The sequence below is a fragment of the Saccopteryx bilineata genome, chromosome 4 (assembly GCF_036850765.1).
Source record: "Saccopteryx bilineata isolate mSacBil1 chromosome 4, mSacBil1_pri_phased_curated, whole genome shotgun sequence".
Taxonomy (NCBI): domain Eukaryota; kingdom Metazoa; phylum Chordata; class Mammalia; order Chiroptera; family Emballonuridae; genus Saccopteryx; species Saccopteryx bilineata.
In genome coordinates this window covers 297233479-297248604 of record NC_089493.1, presented here as the reverse complement: position 1 = coordinate 297248604, position 15126 = coordinate 297233479, and the positions used below count along the sequence as shown (strand labels likewise).

Below are 15126 nucleotides of genomic sequence, written 5' to 3'. Positions count from 1 at the left end.
CCCTGTGTTTTTCTGCTCAGTTAACAAACGGGGACTCTGTCTGCAGACACCTTTGTTTCAGGGGCATGAAGAACAGGTGTGACAGGTGAGAAACGAGGATGACCAGGCTGAGCAGCTGTCCGTCAATATTTCCAAACTGTTGCTGCTGCTGGCGGCTTTGCAAGACAGGAGCAGGGAGAGGTCTCCCCTGTGGGGTTAGGACAGGTCAGCGGTCTGGGTTTTACCCCCTTGACCCTTGTGCAGTAGATTCACTTCTGAGAAACGCACACTCCCTCTCAGTCACGTCCTGTCCGTCTGTCTGTCTGTCTGTCTGTCTTCCCTACGGGGACTCGGTTTCCTTCCATCTCTTCCCTCGCCGTTTCTAGCCTGTTCCTTTCAAGGAGTTAACTGTCAATCAGCCCATAGTAAAAGTAGGCCAGAAAATGGGGAGAAAAATTAATACGAACAAGTAGCGAAAAAACATACTCTATTTCCTTTAAGTGGGGCACTTACTTGGAAGTTTGCAAAACGAGAAACTAAATGTCAGAATAACAATGTGGTACTTACCTGAAAAACTAAATTCTCTACTATTTTTGCACATTCTGATATTGAGCTTTTCTGCTACATTTTCTAAAAGGTGAGGCACTCTTCTCAGGAAGGGTCTTAATGATCGCAGTGATACTGCTCTTTTGAGAATAGAAATTGTGAGGCCTTTTGTGACACCGGAAAGCCTTGGCTGTAAGTCACACTGAAGCAGGTGAAGGCCTCACGACAGGTGTGGAAGGACTGGTCAGTCTGGACAGGTTTCTATGAGGACAGCAAAGCTGGGTGGCAGTGCACAGATGCTGGGCGTTTTCCAGAGAAACGCCCCTGTGGTCACAGATCTGCAGACCGCTGACCAGCCTTGGATGCAGGCTGGCCCTTGCCCTTCACCTGGGCCCCGTCTTCCCGCCAGAATGCGTCCGAGGAGGAGGAGCTGTCCTTGTCCTGCTTCCCCATCGCCCAGTACGGGGAGGGGGCCCGCGCCTCCCTGGCACAGCGTCCGTGAATCACGACGTCACAGCTGGCGTCTGTCCCCACCCGGATCTTCTGGCTCTTCTTCTCATACCGGTGCCACTCTCTGGAGATGGACACGGGTCTCCTTGCGGGGCGCTGCCCGCTGGACTCGGGGGACACACAGTACGAGAGCTTCTTCTCTAGCACCGGGTCGCCCTTGTCAGCACTGCTGGTGGATGGGTCGGCTTTGGCCTGCTCGGTTTTCTCGGTTTTCTCGGTTGTGCTGGAAATAAGAGGAGAGAGAATGAGAGGTTCTCGGTGTCTCGGCCCTGGCCGCGCTCACAGGAGGAGGGACGCAGCTTCAGCACCACCTTTGTGTTGTGGGCTCTTCTCTATAAAAGTACCTTTCACTTCGTGTCCATTCCTGCCTGACCCGTGGTGGCCGGGGATAAAGCATCCACCTGGAACACTGAGGTCACCGGTTCAAAACCCGGGCTTGCCTGGTCAAGGAACACATGGCAGTTGATGCTTCCTGCTCCTCCCCCTCCTCTTTCTCTCTTTCTCTTTCTCTCTCCCCCCCCTCCCCTCTCTCTGAAAATGAATAAGTAAAAAAGAATAATAATAATAACTAAGTGAATGTCAACCAGGTAGACACTCCCCCAGGAGAGGGCACCTGGAGGACCAGAGGGGCTGGCTTTTGATCTGGGGCAGAATGAACTCTGTACGTCCAGAGGGGAACATCGAGGACGTTTCAGTGTACAAGGAGGAGATGACGCCCTAGACGGTGTCCATGTGTGGATAGGAACGGCACCCCTGACGTTGCCCGGGAGACGGAGAGGAGGGAGCCAGAGGTGAAGCCTTGAGCTGCCGGCTGGGGAGCAGCCGGGAAGGCGGGGGCGTGGGTGTCACGGAAGGAAGCCGGGAACGGTGACGTTTCAACAGGAGTGAGGCTGGGAGGTTGTCAAGTGTCTAGTACTCAGAGGCCAAGCAGAGCGAAGACGAGAGGAGCCCACTGGACTCGGCAGTGCGGAGGTTCGGGGGACCCGCCCAAGTGCTGAGAGCGAGGCCAGGTTAACGTGGGCTGAGGGTGCTGGGCAGCCACATGTCCAGCAGCTCCTCCCGCAAGCCTGAGGCCAGGGACAAGGCAGCGGCAGGAGCGAGGAGTTGGGGGGGGGGGGGTTGCTAAGAGGACAGCCGCTTAAAAAGGCCTAAATGTTCCTCGGCCCTGGCCGGAGGGCTCTGGGTTAGAGCATCGCCCGGGGCCCTGGCCGGAGGGCTCTGGGTTAGAGCATCGCCCGTGCGCCTGGCCGGAGGGCTCTGGGTTAGAGCATCGCCCGGGGTCCTGGCCGGAGGGCTCTGGGTTAGAGCATCGCCCGTGCGCCTGGCCGGAGGGCTCTGGGTTAGAGCATCGCCCGTGCGCCTGGCCGGAGGGCTCTGGGTTAGAGCATCGCCCGTGCGCCTGGCTGTGGGTTCTGCTGCCGGTCAGGGCATAGAAAGGAATAGGTCGACGTTTCTGTCTGTCTCTCCCTTTCCCAGTCAATCTTAAATAAATGTTAATGTTGCTGGGAAGGATGCAGGAGACCGATGGGAACGGGGCTCCTGGCACACGCGGGGGGGGGGGGGGGGGGGGCACGGAGGGGACGTGCTGCGCGGAGGCGGAGGCGGAGGCGGAGTTCCCATCCGGCGCCTCCTCCTCCTTTTATTATCATTATTATTAACCTGCAGATTGTTCTTTCCAAAAGGGCTTAGAGCCCACGACGTGTTCGGACCCCGCCCCCAGCCCCGCCTCCGTGGGCCACTAGGCCGTTTCACCTCACGCGCAGAGCAGGGCTTCCTAGACCCGGGAGACCCTCGGAGAACAGAGACCTCGGAAGTGAACTACTCACCCTGTGACTGGGAATTTCGTCTCAGGAATTAAATGCGCTATCTCTTGCCATTCTTGGGGTATGTCAATAAAATCTCGGTAGACCTTGATCTGCAGTGCCGTTCCTACGGCAATGGGTTGCAAAAGCTTTAAAAGTTCCCGGAGAGTATATCCTAACACATTGTCCTGTCCGACACTAATCAGAACATCACCTTTAAAAAAGCAGGGGGTGGGGGGTAGGGAGAAATAGCAAAATTAAGATAATGGTTTAAAGGGAACACACCAACCAATTCCAGCTTTACTGTGAGATGTCTCGTTTTATGGATTCATGTGGTTGGTTCACTTTTTTGAACCAAAAACAGGCTTCAGCCTATATTTAATAAAGATGGCCACTTCAAGGCCCTGGCCAGGTAGCTCAGTCAAGTTAACAGAGTCCTCCCAAAACAACGTTGTGGTTTCAACCCCCAGTCAGGGCACACAGGGCAAGCAACCAAAAAACAAAAAAAAAAACAAAAACTTGACCACCTCAGTGACAGGAGTGTCCTTTGCATGATAATGAACGCATGCAAGGTGTTTCTTTTTCACAGTATTTCTGAAGTCCTTGGTGTGACGGAAAGTACACCATTTGTAATTAAAGCATCCTTTACGATTCTAAAAGTATTTTAATTACTATTACTCTTAGAGAAAAAGCCACTTACCGTAAATGATAAATAAATGGCCTACCTTCTCTCTCTTTTTTTTTTTTTTAATATTTTATTTATTGATTTTAGGGAGAGGAGAGAGACAGAAAGGCAGGAAGGAGAGGGAGGGGAGGAGCAGGAAGCATCGACTCCCATAGGTGCATTGACCCGGCGAGCCCGGGGTTTCAAACCTGTGACCTCAGAGTTCGAGGTCAATGCTTTATCCACTGCGCCACCGCGGGTCAGCTGGCCTATTTTCTGTTATACCTGCCTGGCCGCTTCCAGTGCCTCCCACAGTACGTTGGCCGTGTTAAACATCGAGCCTTTTGTTTTAATTTTCTGCCATTGTACAGTGTTGGTTGAGCAAATACTCCTTCGTGAAACACCAGACAATTAGCAGGCTTTAATTAAGCTTTAAGATGTGTAGACAGAGAATATGTTTTCTTCAGAGGGATTCGACAGCTAGATCCCCCACCTAGGGCAGTGCCGGACAGGGAGGGAAGCATGGTCAGCCATGGAGCTTCTGAGCCCACAGCAGATGGGCCAAGAGCCCCCTCTTGACAGCAAGCCCATGGACCCCCACACTGGGTGCCGAGACGACCAGTGATTCACTCACAGCAGCCACCAGGCAAGGACGTGTAAAGTAGGTCAGCCATGGAGCACTGCACCTGGAGCAGGGTGTGCAGAGGGCAAAGAGCACGCCTGGTTTCCGGGGGCTTCCAGGGGCCGCTGCCCTGGCCGTCTGTCCTCACCATTTCCCCAGCCGGCCTCTCCGCCTTCCTGGCTGTTCCTCAGGCTCTGAGTTCTACACGAAGTCCCTTAACAGTGGTGTTCTGTTGCTTGCCATGAAGAACCCTGATGGATCCAAGGGACTCGGCCAGAGAAAACAGGAATGCAGGGACACTGGTTCCTAAGGACACTCACACTGGGTCAGATCCTGGTCTTCAGATCTAACCGGTACGAGCATCGTGCACAGTGGCAATGGAGATTTTATAACTAACGTCAGATAAAGTGACTCCAACGACGTCTGGAGGATGTTTCCACCATTCTGTGCACGGGAAGCTCACAGACCCTCAGCCACCCTCCTTCCAAGACAGCGGAAGCCTGGCCTCGGAGCACAAGACCAAGAGGAAGCCCCTGTCAGAGTCTACGCCACGTGTGCTCAAGGGGCAGCAGGCTGGTCCCAGAGGAGGCCTCCCGGGATGGCGAGGACAGGTTTCCATGCTGCTGGATCCCACAAGAAACCGATGCCCAGCATTCTCTCGGCTTGCACCTTGGAGGAGGGTTCGATGCAGCTAACTTCCTTTGGTCACCCCTAATCCCGGCTCGTCTGACCCCGTGCCACTGAAGTGATCTCATCAACCGCGATGAGATCAAATTCACATACCCCGAGGTCCACTGGTGGGGGCGCCGTGCTCCGACCAGCCCCCTGGGTCAGTCTCCAAAAACAGCTGATGATGACATTGCCAAGGCAACCAGTAACTGGAAGGGCCTGAGGATGACGGTGAACAGAACACTCAGAACAGACAGGCCCAGACTGAGGTGGTGCCTTCTGCATCTGCCTGGGTCATCAAAGCCCTTGAAGAACCACCATGAGACAGAAAGAAGCAAAAAAAACAACAACAAAAAAAACCACAGTGGAGAAGCAGATGGTGGCTTCTCCTGTGCGCCCTGACTGGGAATCGAACCCAGGACTTCCACACGCTGGGCGGACGCTCTACCACTGAGCCAACTGGCCAGGGAGACGTAAGCTGTTTCGTAATGGCATCATTTACCTACTTTCTTCATCGGTCCACTGTGTCTAACCTAAGCTGCTATGAGAATCATCCTAGAGAGGAAAAGAAAAATAGAATCCAAGGATCTTTTAAACCATGAACTGCCCAGACCCAGACCCCAACCCAAACCCATTGAATCAGAACCGCGGGGGAGATGTGGTCCAGGCATCTTAGTGGTAAAAGCTCCCCCGTTGACTCGACTAGGCGACCAGAGATGCAAACTAGTGCAACCACAGGGGCTCCTGTACCGTGTGTGTGTGTGTGTGTGTGTGTGTGGGTGTGTGTGTGTGTGTGTGTGACAGAGAGTCAGAGAGGGGGACAGACAGGGACAGACAGGAAGGGAGAGAGATGAGAAGCATCAAGTCTTCATTGCGGCACCTTAGTTGTTCATTGATTGCTTTCTCATATGTGCCTTGATCTGGGGGCTACAGCAGAGCCAGTGACCTCTTGCCCCAGCCAGCGACCTTGGGTTCAAGCCAGCAACCATGGAGTCATGTCTATGATCCCACGCTCAAGCCAGCGACATCTGGGTTTCAAACCTGGGTTGTCCACATCCCAGTCCGACACCGTAGCCACTGCACCACTGCCTGGTCAGACCTACAATCTTTTTTTTTTTTTTTTTTTTTTTTTTTCCATTTTTCTGAAGCTGGAAACAGGGAGAGACAGTCAGACAGACTCCCGCATGCGCCCGACCGGGATCCACCCAGCACGCCCACCATGGGGCGACGCTCTGCCCACCATGGGGCGACGCTCTGCCCACCAGGGGGCAATGCTCTGCCCATCCTGGGCGTCACCATGTTGTGACCAGAGCCACTCTAGCGCCTGAGGCAGAGGCCACAGAGCCATCCCCAGCGCCCAGGCCATCTTTGCTCCAATGGAGCCTTGGCTGCGGGAGGGGAAGAGAGAGACAGAGAGGAAGGAGAGGGGGAGGGGTGGAGAAGCAAATGGGCGCTTCTCCTGTGTGCCCTGGCCAGGAATCAAACCCGGGTCCTCCGCACGCTAGGCCGACGCTCTACCACTGAGCCAACCGGCCAGGGCCTCATTTTTTATTAAAAAAAAATATATACATGAATGAGACTCAGAGACATAGACAAGAATGTGATGGTAACAGGGGGTGGGGTGGGAGGGGTGGGGAGGGGGCGAGGAAGGAGAGAGGGGGTGGGGGGAGGGGAGGGGCACAAAGGAAACCAGATAGAAGGTGACGGAAGACAATTTGACTTTGGGTGAGGGGTATGCAACATAATCAAATGTCAAAATAATCTGGAGGTGTCTTCTCTCAACATATGTACCCTGATTTATCAATGTCACTGCATTAAACTTAATAATAATAATTTTTAAAAAATACGTGAGTCTAGAGACTATAAGATCAGCCTAAGAGAAATGCTTGCCAGGATCCCCACAGCCCCGTGGTTTTCAAAGCACTTGTAAAAATGATCACATCTCAGCAAACAACGGTGGTGTCATCCCAACTTACAGACGAAGTGACCGAGGCCTGGAAAGCTAAGTGACTTTGTCCAAGGGGCAGTCCAGCTGATGCTGACCAGCTCTTCCCTCCCCACCGCATTACCGGCCTCTTGCGCCTCCCTGACCCATGAGCACGGCCCTCGGCCCGGAGCAGTGACTGGGGAAACATGTCCTGAATTGGATGGACAGTTCACTCACCCAGGGACCAAAGAGGACAGCGTGCTCCTGATAAGGCCTTGGCTGTGGCGTCTAACAGAGCGGGCTCCGATCCCTGCTCCTGGGCGTGACCGTGGGTGGGTGTCTAAACACCCGACTCCTCATCTGCCAGGCCGTCTCATGCAGAACCTCCTCAAGGTCTGTCAGAGGCTGACGGGAGGTCAGGTCTCTAAATGGTGGTGGTGATTCACACCAGGGAAGACATCTGTGTCCACGGAGAGCCGTGAGCTCTGCCGTGACTGGGCCTGTGTTTGTCTTCCACTTGCTCAATGGGCGTGAAGCTGGACAAGGAGCTCGGCCTTCCTGTGCCTCGGTTTCCTCACCTGTCGCGAGGGAATGATACTACTTCCTACCTAGAGGGTGGCTGTGAGAATTCAGTGAATGAATAACACACCACGGGGAGCACTATCTAGGCCAGGGGTCCCCAAACTATGGCCCGGCCCCCTGAGGCCATTTATCCGGCCCCTGCTGCACTTCCGGAAGGGGCACCTCTTTCATTGGTGGTCAGTGAGAGGAGCACATTGACCATCTCATTAGCCAAAAGCAGGCCCATAGTTCCCATTGAAATACTGGTCAGTTTGTTGATTTAAATTTACTTGTTATTTATTTTAAATATTGTATTTGTTCCTGTTTTTCTTTTTTTTTTTACTTTAAAATAAGATATATGCAGTATGCATAGGGATTTGTTCATAGTTTTTTTTTATAGTTTGGCCCTCCAACGGTCTGAGGGACAGTGAACTGGCCCCTGTGTAAAAAGTTTGGGGACCCCTGCTCTAGGCGGTAACAAGGGACTGGCCCATGGGAGGCTCCCAGACAATGGCTACGCCGACACCTGACTGTCACCCGAGTCCCCCGGATGCCTGGCTGGGAGGCAGGGGGCACGTGCCCGCAGTCACCCACCTGGCTGGAGCTTTCTGTCCCTGGCTGCAGCCCCGTTCCTGATGAGGTGGGTGATCTGGAGGTAGGGTCCGTGCTGGACGACGATCAGGCCCAACCCCAGGCTGCCCACGGTGAGCTGGGTCTGCAGAGTTTTGCTCAAGGTGTGCACAGACGACTCGGACTGGAAGCTGACTTGTTTTTCTAATAAAAAGAAGAAGATCATGTTTTAGACCTTCACCGAGGCAACAGCGTGACAGTTATCACTGGGGCTGTCGTGCCAGACCTCTAGGACAGTGAGCCTCTCCACTCCTCGTCTGAGGTGAGAAGAAAAGTGTCCACCTCAGAGGGTCGTCCCAAGAATGAAACGAGATGGTGAATGTCTCTCGCACAGTGCTGAGCCCGTGGTGGACATCTGACGTGAGCCGTGTTCAGTGCTGAGCCCGTGGTGGACGATTAACGTGAGCCGTGTCCAGTGCTGAGCCCGTGGTGGACGTCTAACGTGAGCCGTGTTCAGTGCTGAGCCCGTGGTGGACGATTAACGTGAGCCGTGTCCAGTGCTGAGCCCAAGGATGGACGTCTAACATTAGCCGTGTTCAGTGCTGAGCCCAAGGATGGACGTCTAACATTAGCCGTGTTCAGTGCTGAGCCCACGGGTGGACGTCTGACGTGAGCCGTGTCCAGTGCTGAGCCCAAGGATGGACGTCTGACGTGAGCCGTGTTCAGTGCTGAGCCCGTGGTGGACGTCTGACGTGAGCCGTGTTCAGTGCTGAGCCCGTGGTGGACGTCTGACGTGAGCTGTGTTCAGTGCTGAGCCCAAGGATGGACGTCTGACGTGAGCCGTGTTCAGTGCTGAGCCCGTGGTGGACGTCTAACGTGAGCCGTGTTCAGTGCTGAGCCCACGGATGGACGTCTAACATTAGCCGTGTTCAGTGCTGAGCCCACGGGTGGACGTCTGACGTGAGCCGTGTCCAGTGCTGAGCCCAAGGATGGACGTCTGACGTGAGCCGTGTTCAGTGCTGAGCCCGTGGTGGACGTCTGACGTGAGCCGTGTTCAGTGCTGAGCCCGTGGTGGACGTCTGACGTGAGCCGTGTTCAGTGCTGAGCCCAAGGATGGACGTCTGACGTGAGCCGTGTTCAGTGCTGAGCCCGTGGTGGACGTCTAACGTGAGCCGTGTTCAGTGCTGAGCCCACGGATGGACGTCTGACGTGAGCCGTGTTCAGTGCTGAGCCCGTGGTGGACGTCTGACGTGAGCTGTGTTCAGTGCTGAGCCCAAGGATGGACGTCGGACGTGAGCCGTGTTCAGTGCTGAGCCCGTGGTGGACGTCTGACGTGAGCCGTGTCCAGTGCTGAGCCCGTGGTGGACGTCTGACGTGAGCCGTGTTCAGTGCTGAGCCCACGGGTGGACGTCGGACGTGAGCCGTGTCCAGTGCTGAGCCCAAGGATGGACGTCTAACATTAGCCGTGTTCAGTGCTGAGCCCGTGGTGGACGTCTGACGTGAGCCGTGTTCAGTGCTGAGCCCAAGGATGGACGTCTAACGTGAGCCGTGTTCAGTGCTGAGCCCAAGGATGGACGTCTGACGTGAGCCGTGTTCAGTGCTGAGCCCACGGGTGGACGTCTAACATTAGCCGTGTTCAGTGCTGAGCCCAAGGATGGACGTCTAACATTAGCCGTGTTCAGTGCTGAGCCCGTGGTGGACGTCTGACGTGAGCCGTGTCCAGTGCTGAGCCCACGGGTGGACGTCTAACGTGAGCCGTGTCCAGTGCTGAGCCCGTGGTGGACGATTAACGTGAGCCGTGTTCAGTGCTGAGCCCACGGGTGGACGTCTAACGTGAGCCGTGTTCAGTGCTGAGCCCGTGGTGGACGATTAACGTGAGCCGTGTTCAGTGCTGAGCCCACGGGTGGACGTCTAACGTGAGCCGTGTTCAGTGCTGAGCCCGTGGTGGACGTCGGACGTGAGCCGTGTTCAGTGCTGAGCCCGTGGTGGACGTCGGACGTGAGCCGTGTTCAGTGCTGAGCCCGTGGTGGACGTCTGACGTGAGCCGTGTTCAGTGCTGAGCCCGTGGTGGACGTCTGACGTGAGCCGTGTTCAGTGCTGAGCCCGTGGTGGACGTCTGACGTGAGCTGTGTCCAGTGCTGAGCCCAAGGATGGACGTCTAACGTGAGCCGTGTTCAGTGCTGAGCCCAAGGATGGACGTCTAACGTGAGCCGTGTTCAGTGCTGAGCCCAAGGATGGACGTCTAACGTGAGCCGTGTTCAGTGCTGAGCCCAAGGATGGACGTCTAACGTGAGCCGTGTTCAGTGCTGAGCCCAAGGATGGACGTCTAACGTGAGCCGTGTTCAGTGCTGAGCCCAAGGATGGACGTCTAACGTGAGCCGTGTTCAGTGCTGAGCCCAAGGATGGACGTCTAACGTGAGCCGTGTTCAGTGCTGAGCCCAAGGATGGACGTCTAACGTGAGCCGTGTTCAGTGCTGAGCCCACGGGTGGACGTCTGACGTGAGCCGTGTTCAGTGCTGAGCCCGTGGTGGATGTCTAACGTGAGCCGTGTTCAGTGCTGAGCCCAAGGATGGACGTCTAACATTAGCCGTGTTCAGTGCTGAGCCCACGGGTGGACGTCTAACGTGAGCCGTGTCCAGTGCTGAGCCCAAGGATGGACGTCTAACGTGAGCCGTGTTCAGTGCTGAGCCCACGGGTGGACGTCTAACGTGAGCCGTGTCCAGTGCTGAGCCCAAGGATGGACGTCTAACGTGAGCCGTGTTCAGTGCTGAGCCCACGGGTGGACGTCTAACGTGAGCCGTGTCCAGTGCTGAGCCCAAGGATGGACGTCTAACGTGAGCCGTGTTCAGTGCTGAGCCCAAGGATGGACGTCTAACGTGAGCCGTGTTCAGTGCTGAGCCCAAGGATGGACGTCTAACGTGAGCCGTGTTCAGTGCTGAGCCCAAGGATGGACGTCTAACGTGAGCCGTGTTCAGTGCTGAGCCCAAGGATGGACGTCTAACGTGAGCCGTGTTCAGTGCTGAGCCCAAGGATGGACGTCTAACGTGAGCCGTGTTCAGTGCTGAGCCCAAGGATGGACGTCTAACGTGAGCCGTGTTCAGTGCTGAGCCCACGGGTGGACGTCTGACGTGAGCCGTGTCCAGTGCTGAGCCCGTGGTGGACGTCTGACGTGAGCCGTGTTCAGTGCTGAGCCCGTGGTGGACGTCTGACGTGAGCCGTGTCCAGTGCTGAGCCCGTGGTGGACGTCGGACGTGAGCCGTGTTCAGTGCTGAGCCCGTGGTGGACGTCGGACGTGAGCCGTGTTCAGTGCTGAGCCCGTGGTGGACGTCTGACGTGAGCCGTGTCCAGTGCTGAGCCCGTGGTGGACGTCTGACGTGAGCCGTGTTCAGTGCTGAGCCCGTGGTGGACGTCTGACGTGAGCCGTGTTCAGTGCTGAGCCCGTGGTGGACGTCTGACGTGAGCCGTGTTCAGTGCTGAGCCCGTGGTGGACGTCTGACGTGAGCTGTGTTCAGTGCTGAGCCCGTGGTGGACGATTAACGTGAGCCGTGTTCAGTGCTGAGCCCGTGGTGGATGTCTAACGTGAGCCGTGTTCAGTGCTGAACCCACGGGTGGACTCTGACGTGAGCCGTGTTCAGTGCTGAGCCCGTGGTGGACGTCTGACGTGAGCTGTGTTCAGTGCTGAACCTATGGGTGGACATCTAACGTGAGCTGTGTTCGTGCTGAGCCCACGGGTGGATGTCTGACGTGAGCTGTGTTCAGTGCTGAGCCCGTGGTGGACGTCTGACGTGAGCCGTGTTCAGTGCTGAGCCCATGGTGGATGTCTGACGTGAGCTGTGTTCGTGCTGAGCCCGTGGTGGACGTCTGACGTGAGCCGTGTTCAGTGCTGAGCCCGTGGTGGACGTCTGACGTGAGCCGTGTCCAGTGCTGAGCCCGTGGTGGACGTCGGACGTGAGCCGTGTTCAGTGCTGAGCCCGTGGTGGACGTCGGACGTGAGCCGTGTTCAGTGCTGAGCCCGTGGTGGACGTCGGACGTGAGCCGTGTTCAGTGCTGAGCCCGTGGTGGACGTCTGACGTGAGCCGTGTCCAGTGCTGAGCCCGTGGTGGACGTCTGACGTGAGCCGTGTTCAGTGCTGAGCCCGTGGTGGACGTCTGACGTGAGCCGTGTTCAGTGCTGAGCCCGTGGTGGACGTCTAACGTGAGCCGTGTTCAGTGCTGAGCCCGTGGTGGACGTCTGACGTGAGCTGTGTTCAGTGCTGAGCCCATGGTGGACGATTAACGTGAGCCGTGTTCAGTGCTGAGCCCGTGGTGGATGTCTAACGTGAGCCGTGTTCAGTGCTGAACCCACGGGTGGACTCTGACGTGAGCCGTGTTCAGTGCTGAGCCCGTGGTGGACGTCTGACGTGAGCTGTGTTCAGTGCTGAACCTATGGGTGGACATCTAACGTGAGCTGTGTTCGTGCTGAGCCCACGGGTGGATGTCTGACGTGAGCTGTGTTCAGTGCTGAGCCCATGGTGGACGTCTGACGTGAGCTGTGTTCAGTGCTGAGCCCGTGGTGGACGTCTGACTTGAGCTGTGTTCAGTGCTGAGCCCGTGGTGGACGTCTGACGTGAGCTGTGTTCAGTGCTGAGCCCGTGGTGGACGTCTAACGTGAGCTGTGTTTATCCATTCACAGAACAGATGCTCATTGATTCAGGAAGTGCTTCGTGTCCTTGCCGACCGTCACACCTGGCAGAGGAGACAGCTGTCCATGAGTCATGGGAACAAGTTGAACAACAGCTGTAGCACATGCTCTGGAGGAAAAGGGCAGAGACCTCAGGGTGACCAACGGGAGGTCCAGGTCTCCCGTGGGGAAGGCCGGTCAGGCTTCACAGAGGACATACAATCTGAATGGAGGACGAACAGGAATTATTTTAGGGAGAGGAGGTAGGTGGAAGGGAGTGAATTGGACCAAGGTTCAGAGACAGGAACAAGCAGGCACACAGGAGACCGGCAGGCGGGCAGGAGGCCCAGAGGCAGAGCGGACGTGCTTGCGGGTTTCTTAGCAGGAAAGGCCGGAAGCAATTTGCGCAGAACATGATAAGATGTGTGTTAAAAAAAGAACCACCCTGGTGCAGTGGATGGAGCATCACACTGGGATGCTAGAGGACCCAGGTTCGAAACCCGAAGTCACCAGCTTGAGCACAGGCTCGTCTGGTTTGAGCAAAGCTCACCAGCTTGAACCCAAGGTCGCTGGCTTGAGCAAGGGGTCACTGGCTCTGCTGTAGCACACCCCCCCCTCCGTCAAGGCACATATGAGAAAGCAATCAGTGAACAACTAAGGTGCCGCAATGAAGAATTGATGCTTCTTACCTCTCTCCCTTCCTGTCTGTCCCTGTCTGTCCCTGTCTGTCCCTGTCTGTCCCTCTCTCACAAAAACAAACAAACAAACAAAAAAACAACAAAGAACAAAAACCAAAAACCACCCTGTGGCTACTGTGTGGAGTACTGTGGGGTTCCGAGTGGACCTGGGAAGTGAAGGGGGTACTATAGTCACTGGTCCATGTCATGGCAATGACAGATCGTGGAAATTAATGCACAGCAGGAAAGAAAAAAGCATTTGGGAGGAGAGCCTGGGACAGTGGGGGTGGGGGTTTAAATGTGTCTTCTACAGAGCTAAACCTCACAAGGAAAGTTTCAAAGACTGAGGAGTGGTTTAAAAACTTATTCGTCCCAAGAGGGAGCTTTGGGGAGACTTGTTTTCAGTATAGGAGAACTTGTGAGATTTGTTTTCTGCATATTTTTCCAGCGTTTTTCACACACACAAACACACACACAACACTTTTCCTTAAGGACGGCAACAAACTGCTACTTGCCAAGCCTTTGCCAAACTCCGTGTGACTGGTGTTTGAGGGGCCCTGGGAGACGTCCTGCTATGAGGAAGGGGCTTCCCTGATCACCCAGGCCCCCACTGCGGGGAGCCGCCCGCTCGCCTACTCCCCCCACCCCCGCTGCGGGGAACCTCCCCGCTCGCCACCGCCCTGCTGCAGGGAGCCGGCAGGGTCCATGGCCGTCTCCTCCGAGCAGGCGTCCTTGCCCATCTCCAACCTCTTGGGCCACAAAACACAGTGACCTGGGTCAAGGAGGAACCAACTTCAGAGACTTTCTAAGACCGCAGGGGCCACTGAGAGCAGGTGTTCCCCTCCGTGAGCTCCCGGTACCCCGAGCTCAGAGAAGTGGCCTCTTAGGCCAGGGTCTCTCTTCCACCTTCAGCCGGACAATAAAATGTGCGTCTGATACACTCGCCTGTGTCTCCAGGGACAGCAGCGCGAAGCGGGAGAAGCCAGACTCCAGCGACTCCATGCTCTGTGATCCCATTTCTATGACCTTCTCTGTGGTAAATTAGGGCAAAATTAAAATTATAGACACAGCTCAGGAGCTGGGGGGGGGGGGGCGGGGGTTGCAGCCCAGGTGACGGACACTTTTCATTTTTCTTTTTTTTTCTTTCTTTATTTTCTTTTTTTCTTTTTTTTTTTTTTTTTTTTTTTTTTTTTTACTGTGTTGGTGTTTTCAGTGAGAATGTGACCGTCGAAAGCTCCCAGACCGGAGCACCTGCAGCAGAGGCTCTTGCCGTGAGCACAGTACAGTGGGCACACGCAGGAGGGTGCCAGGCCCAGAGGGTGGCGGGCCCCTTCCACAGAGGAGGAATGGGAGGAAGGCTGGGTCCCCCCTGTCCCCACTGTCCCCACGGCCCGGTCCCACCTTTTCTGCTTCTGTGGCCGGCCTTCTTCATGGCCCCCCGGGGGGAGGGCCGGCTGTCCGGGTGCCTCCGGGAGCTGGACCTCGAGCCGGAGCCAGAGCCAAGTCGGTCCAACTCCTCCTCCCAACCGTCTGGAACCCGGGAGGAGCGGAGCGAGGCCGCGGGGCGGCCCGGGGCCCGGCGCCTGGGTTTCCTCCCGGGGCCGTGCGAACCCGCCGCCCCAGACGTCTGCGGTCACCGCAGAGCCTCCGTGGACCCTGGAAAGCGGAACGTGAACGTGTTGGTGGAGAAATACAGCGCTTCTGCGGGGCCGGGACAGCGCCACTCCGGGGGGCTCCCGCTCCATCCCCGGGAAGCGGCTGGAATGCGGAGAGGGAGGGGAGGACACGCAGCGGAGGGTCCCGCAGCGGGGAGCCGGTCCCGGGGACGGTCCGGCCAGCGCAGGCGCCCCGGCTGAACTGCCCCGAATGTTGCATTCTGACATATTGTTACATCAGCCATCAACAGTTCCAGCCGCTATGGACCTGCACTTTTTTTCATG

General features: G+C 56.2%; 1 protein-coding gene across 1 annotated transcript; it reads right to left on the bottom strand.

Annotated features, from left to right (window-relative positions):
* Positions 1-370: 370 nt before the first annotated feature.
* On the bottom strand, positions 371-14910 carry LOC136334967 (PDZ domain-containing protein 9-like). The gene is made up of 4 exons (XM_066275904.1): positions 14588-14910; positions 7875-8054; positions 2862-3051; positions 371-1258 (listed from the first exon to the last, which is right to left on the bottom strand). Exons 1-4 carry the CDS (start codon positions 14616-14618, stop codon positions 856-858), a joined length of 804 nt encoding a protein of 267 aa, XP_066132001.1. The 5' UTR covers positions 14619-14910; the 3' UTR covers positions 371-855.
* Between the last annotated feature and the right edge of the window lie 216 nt (positions 14911-15126).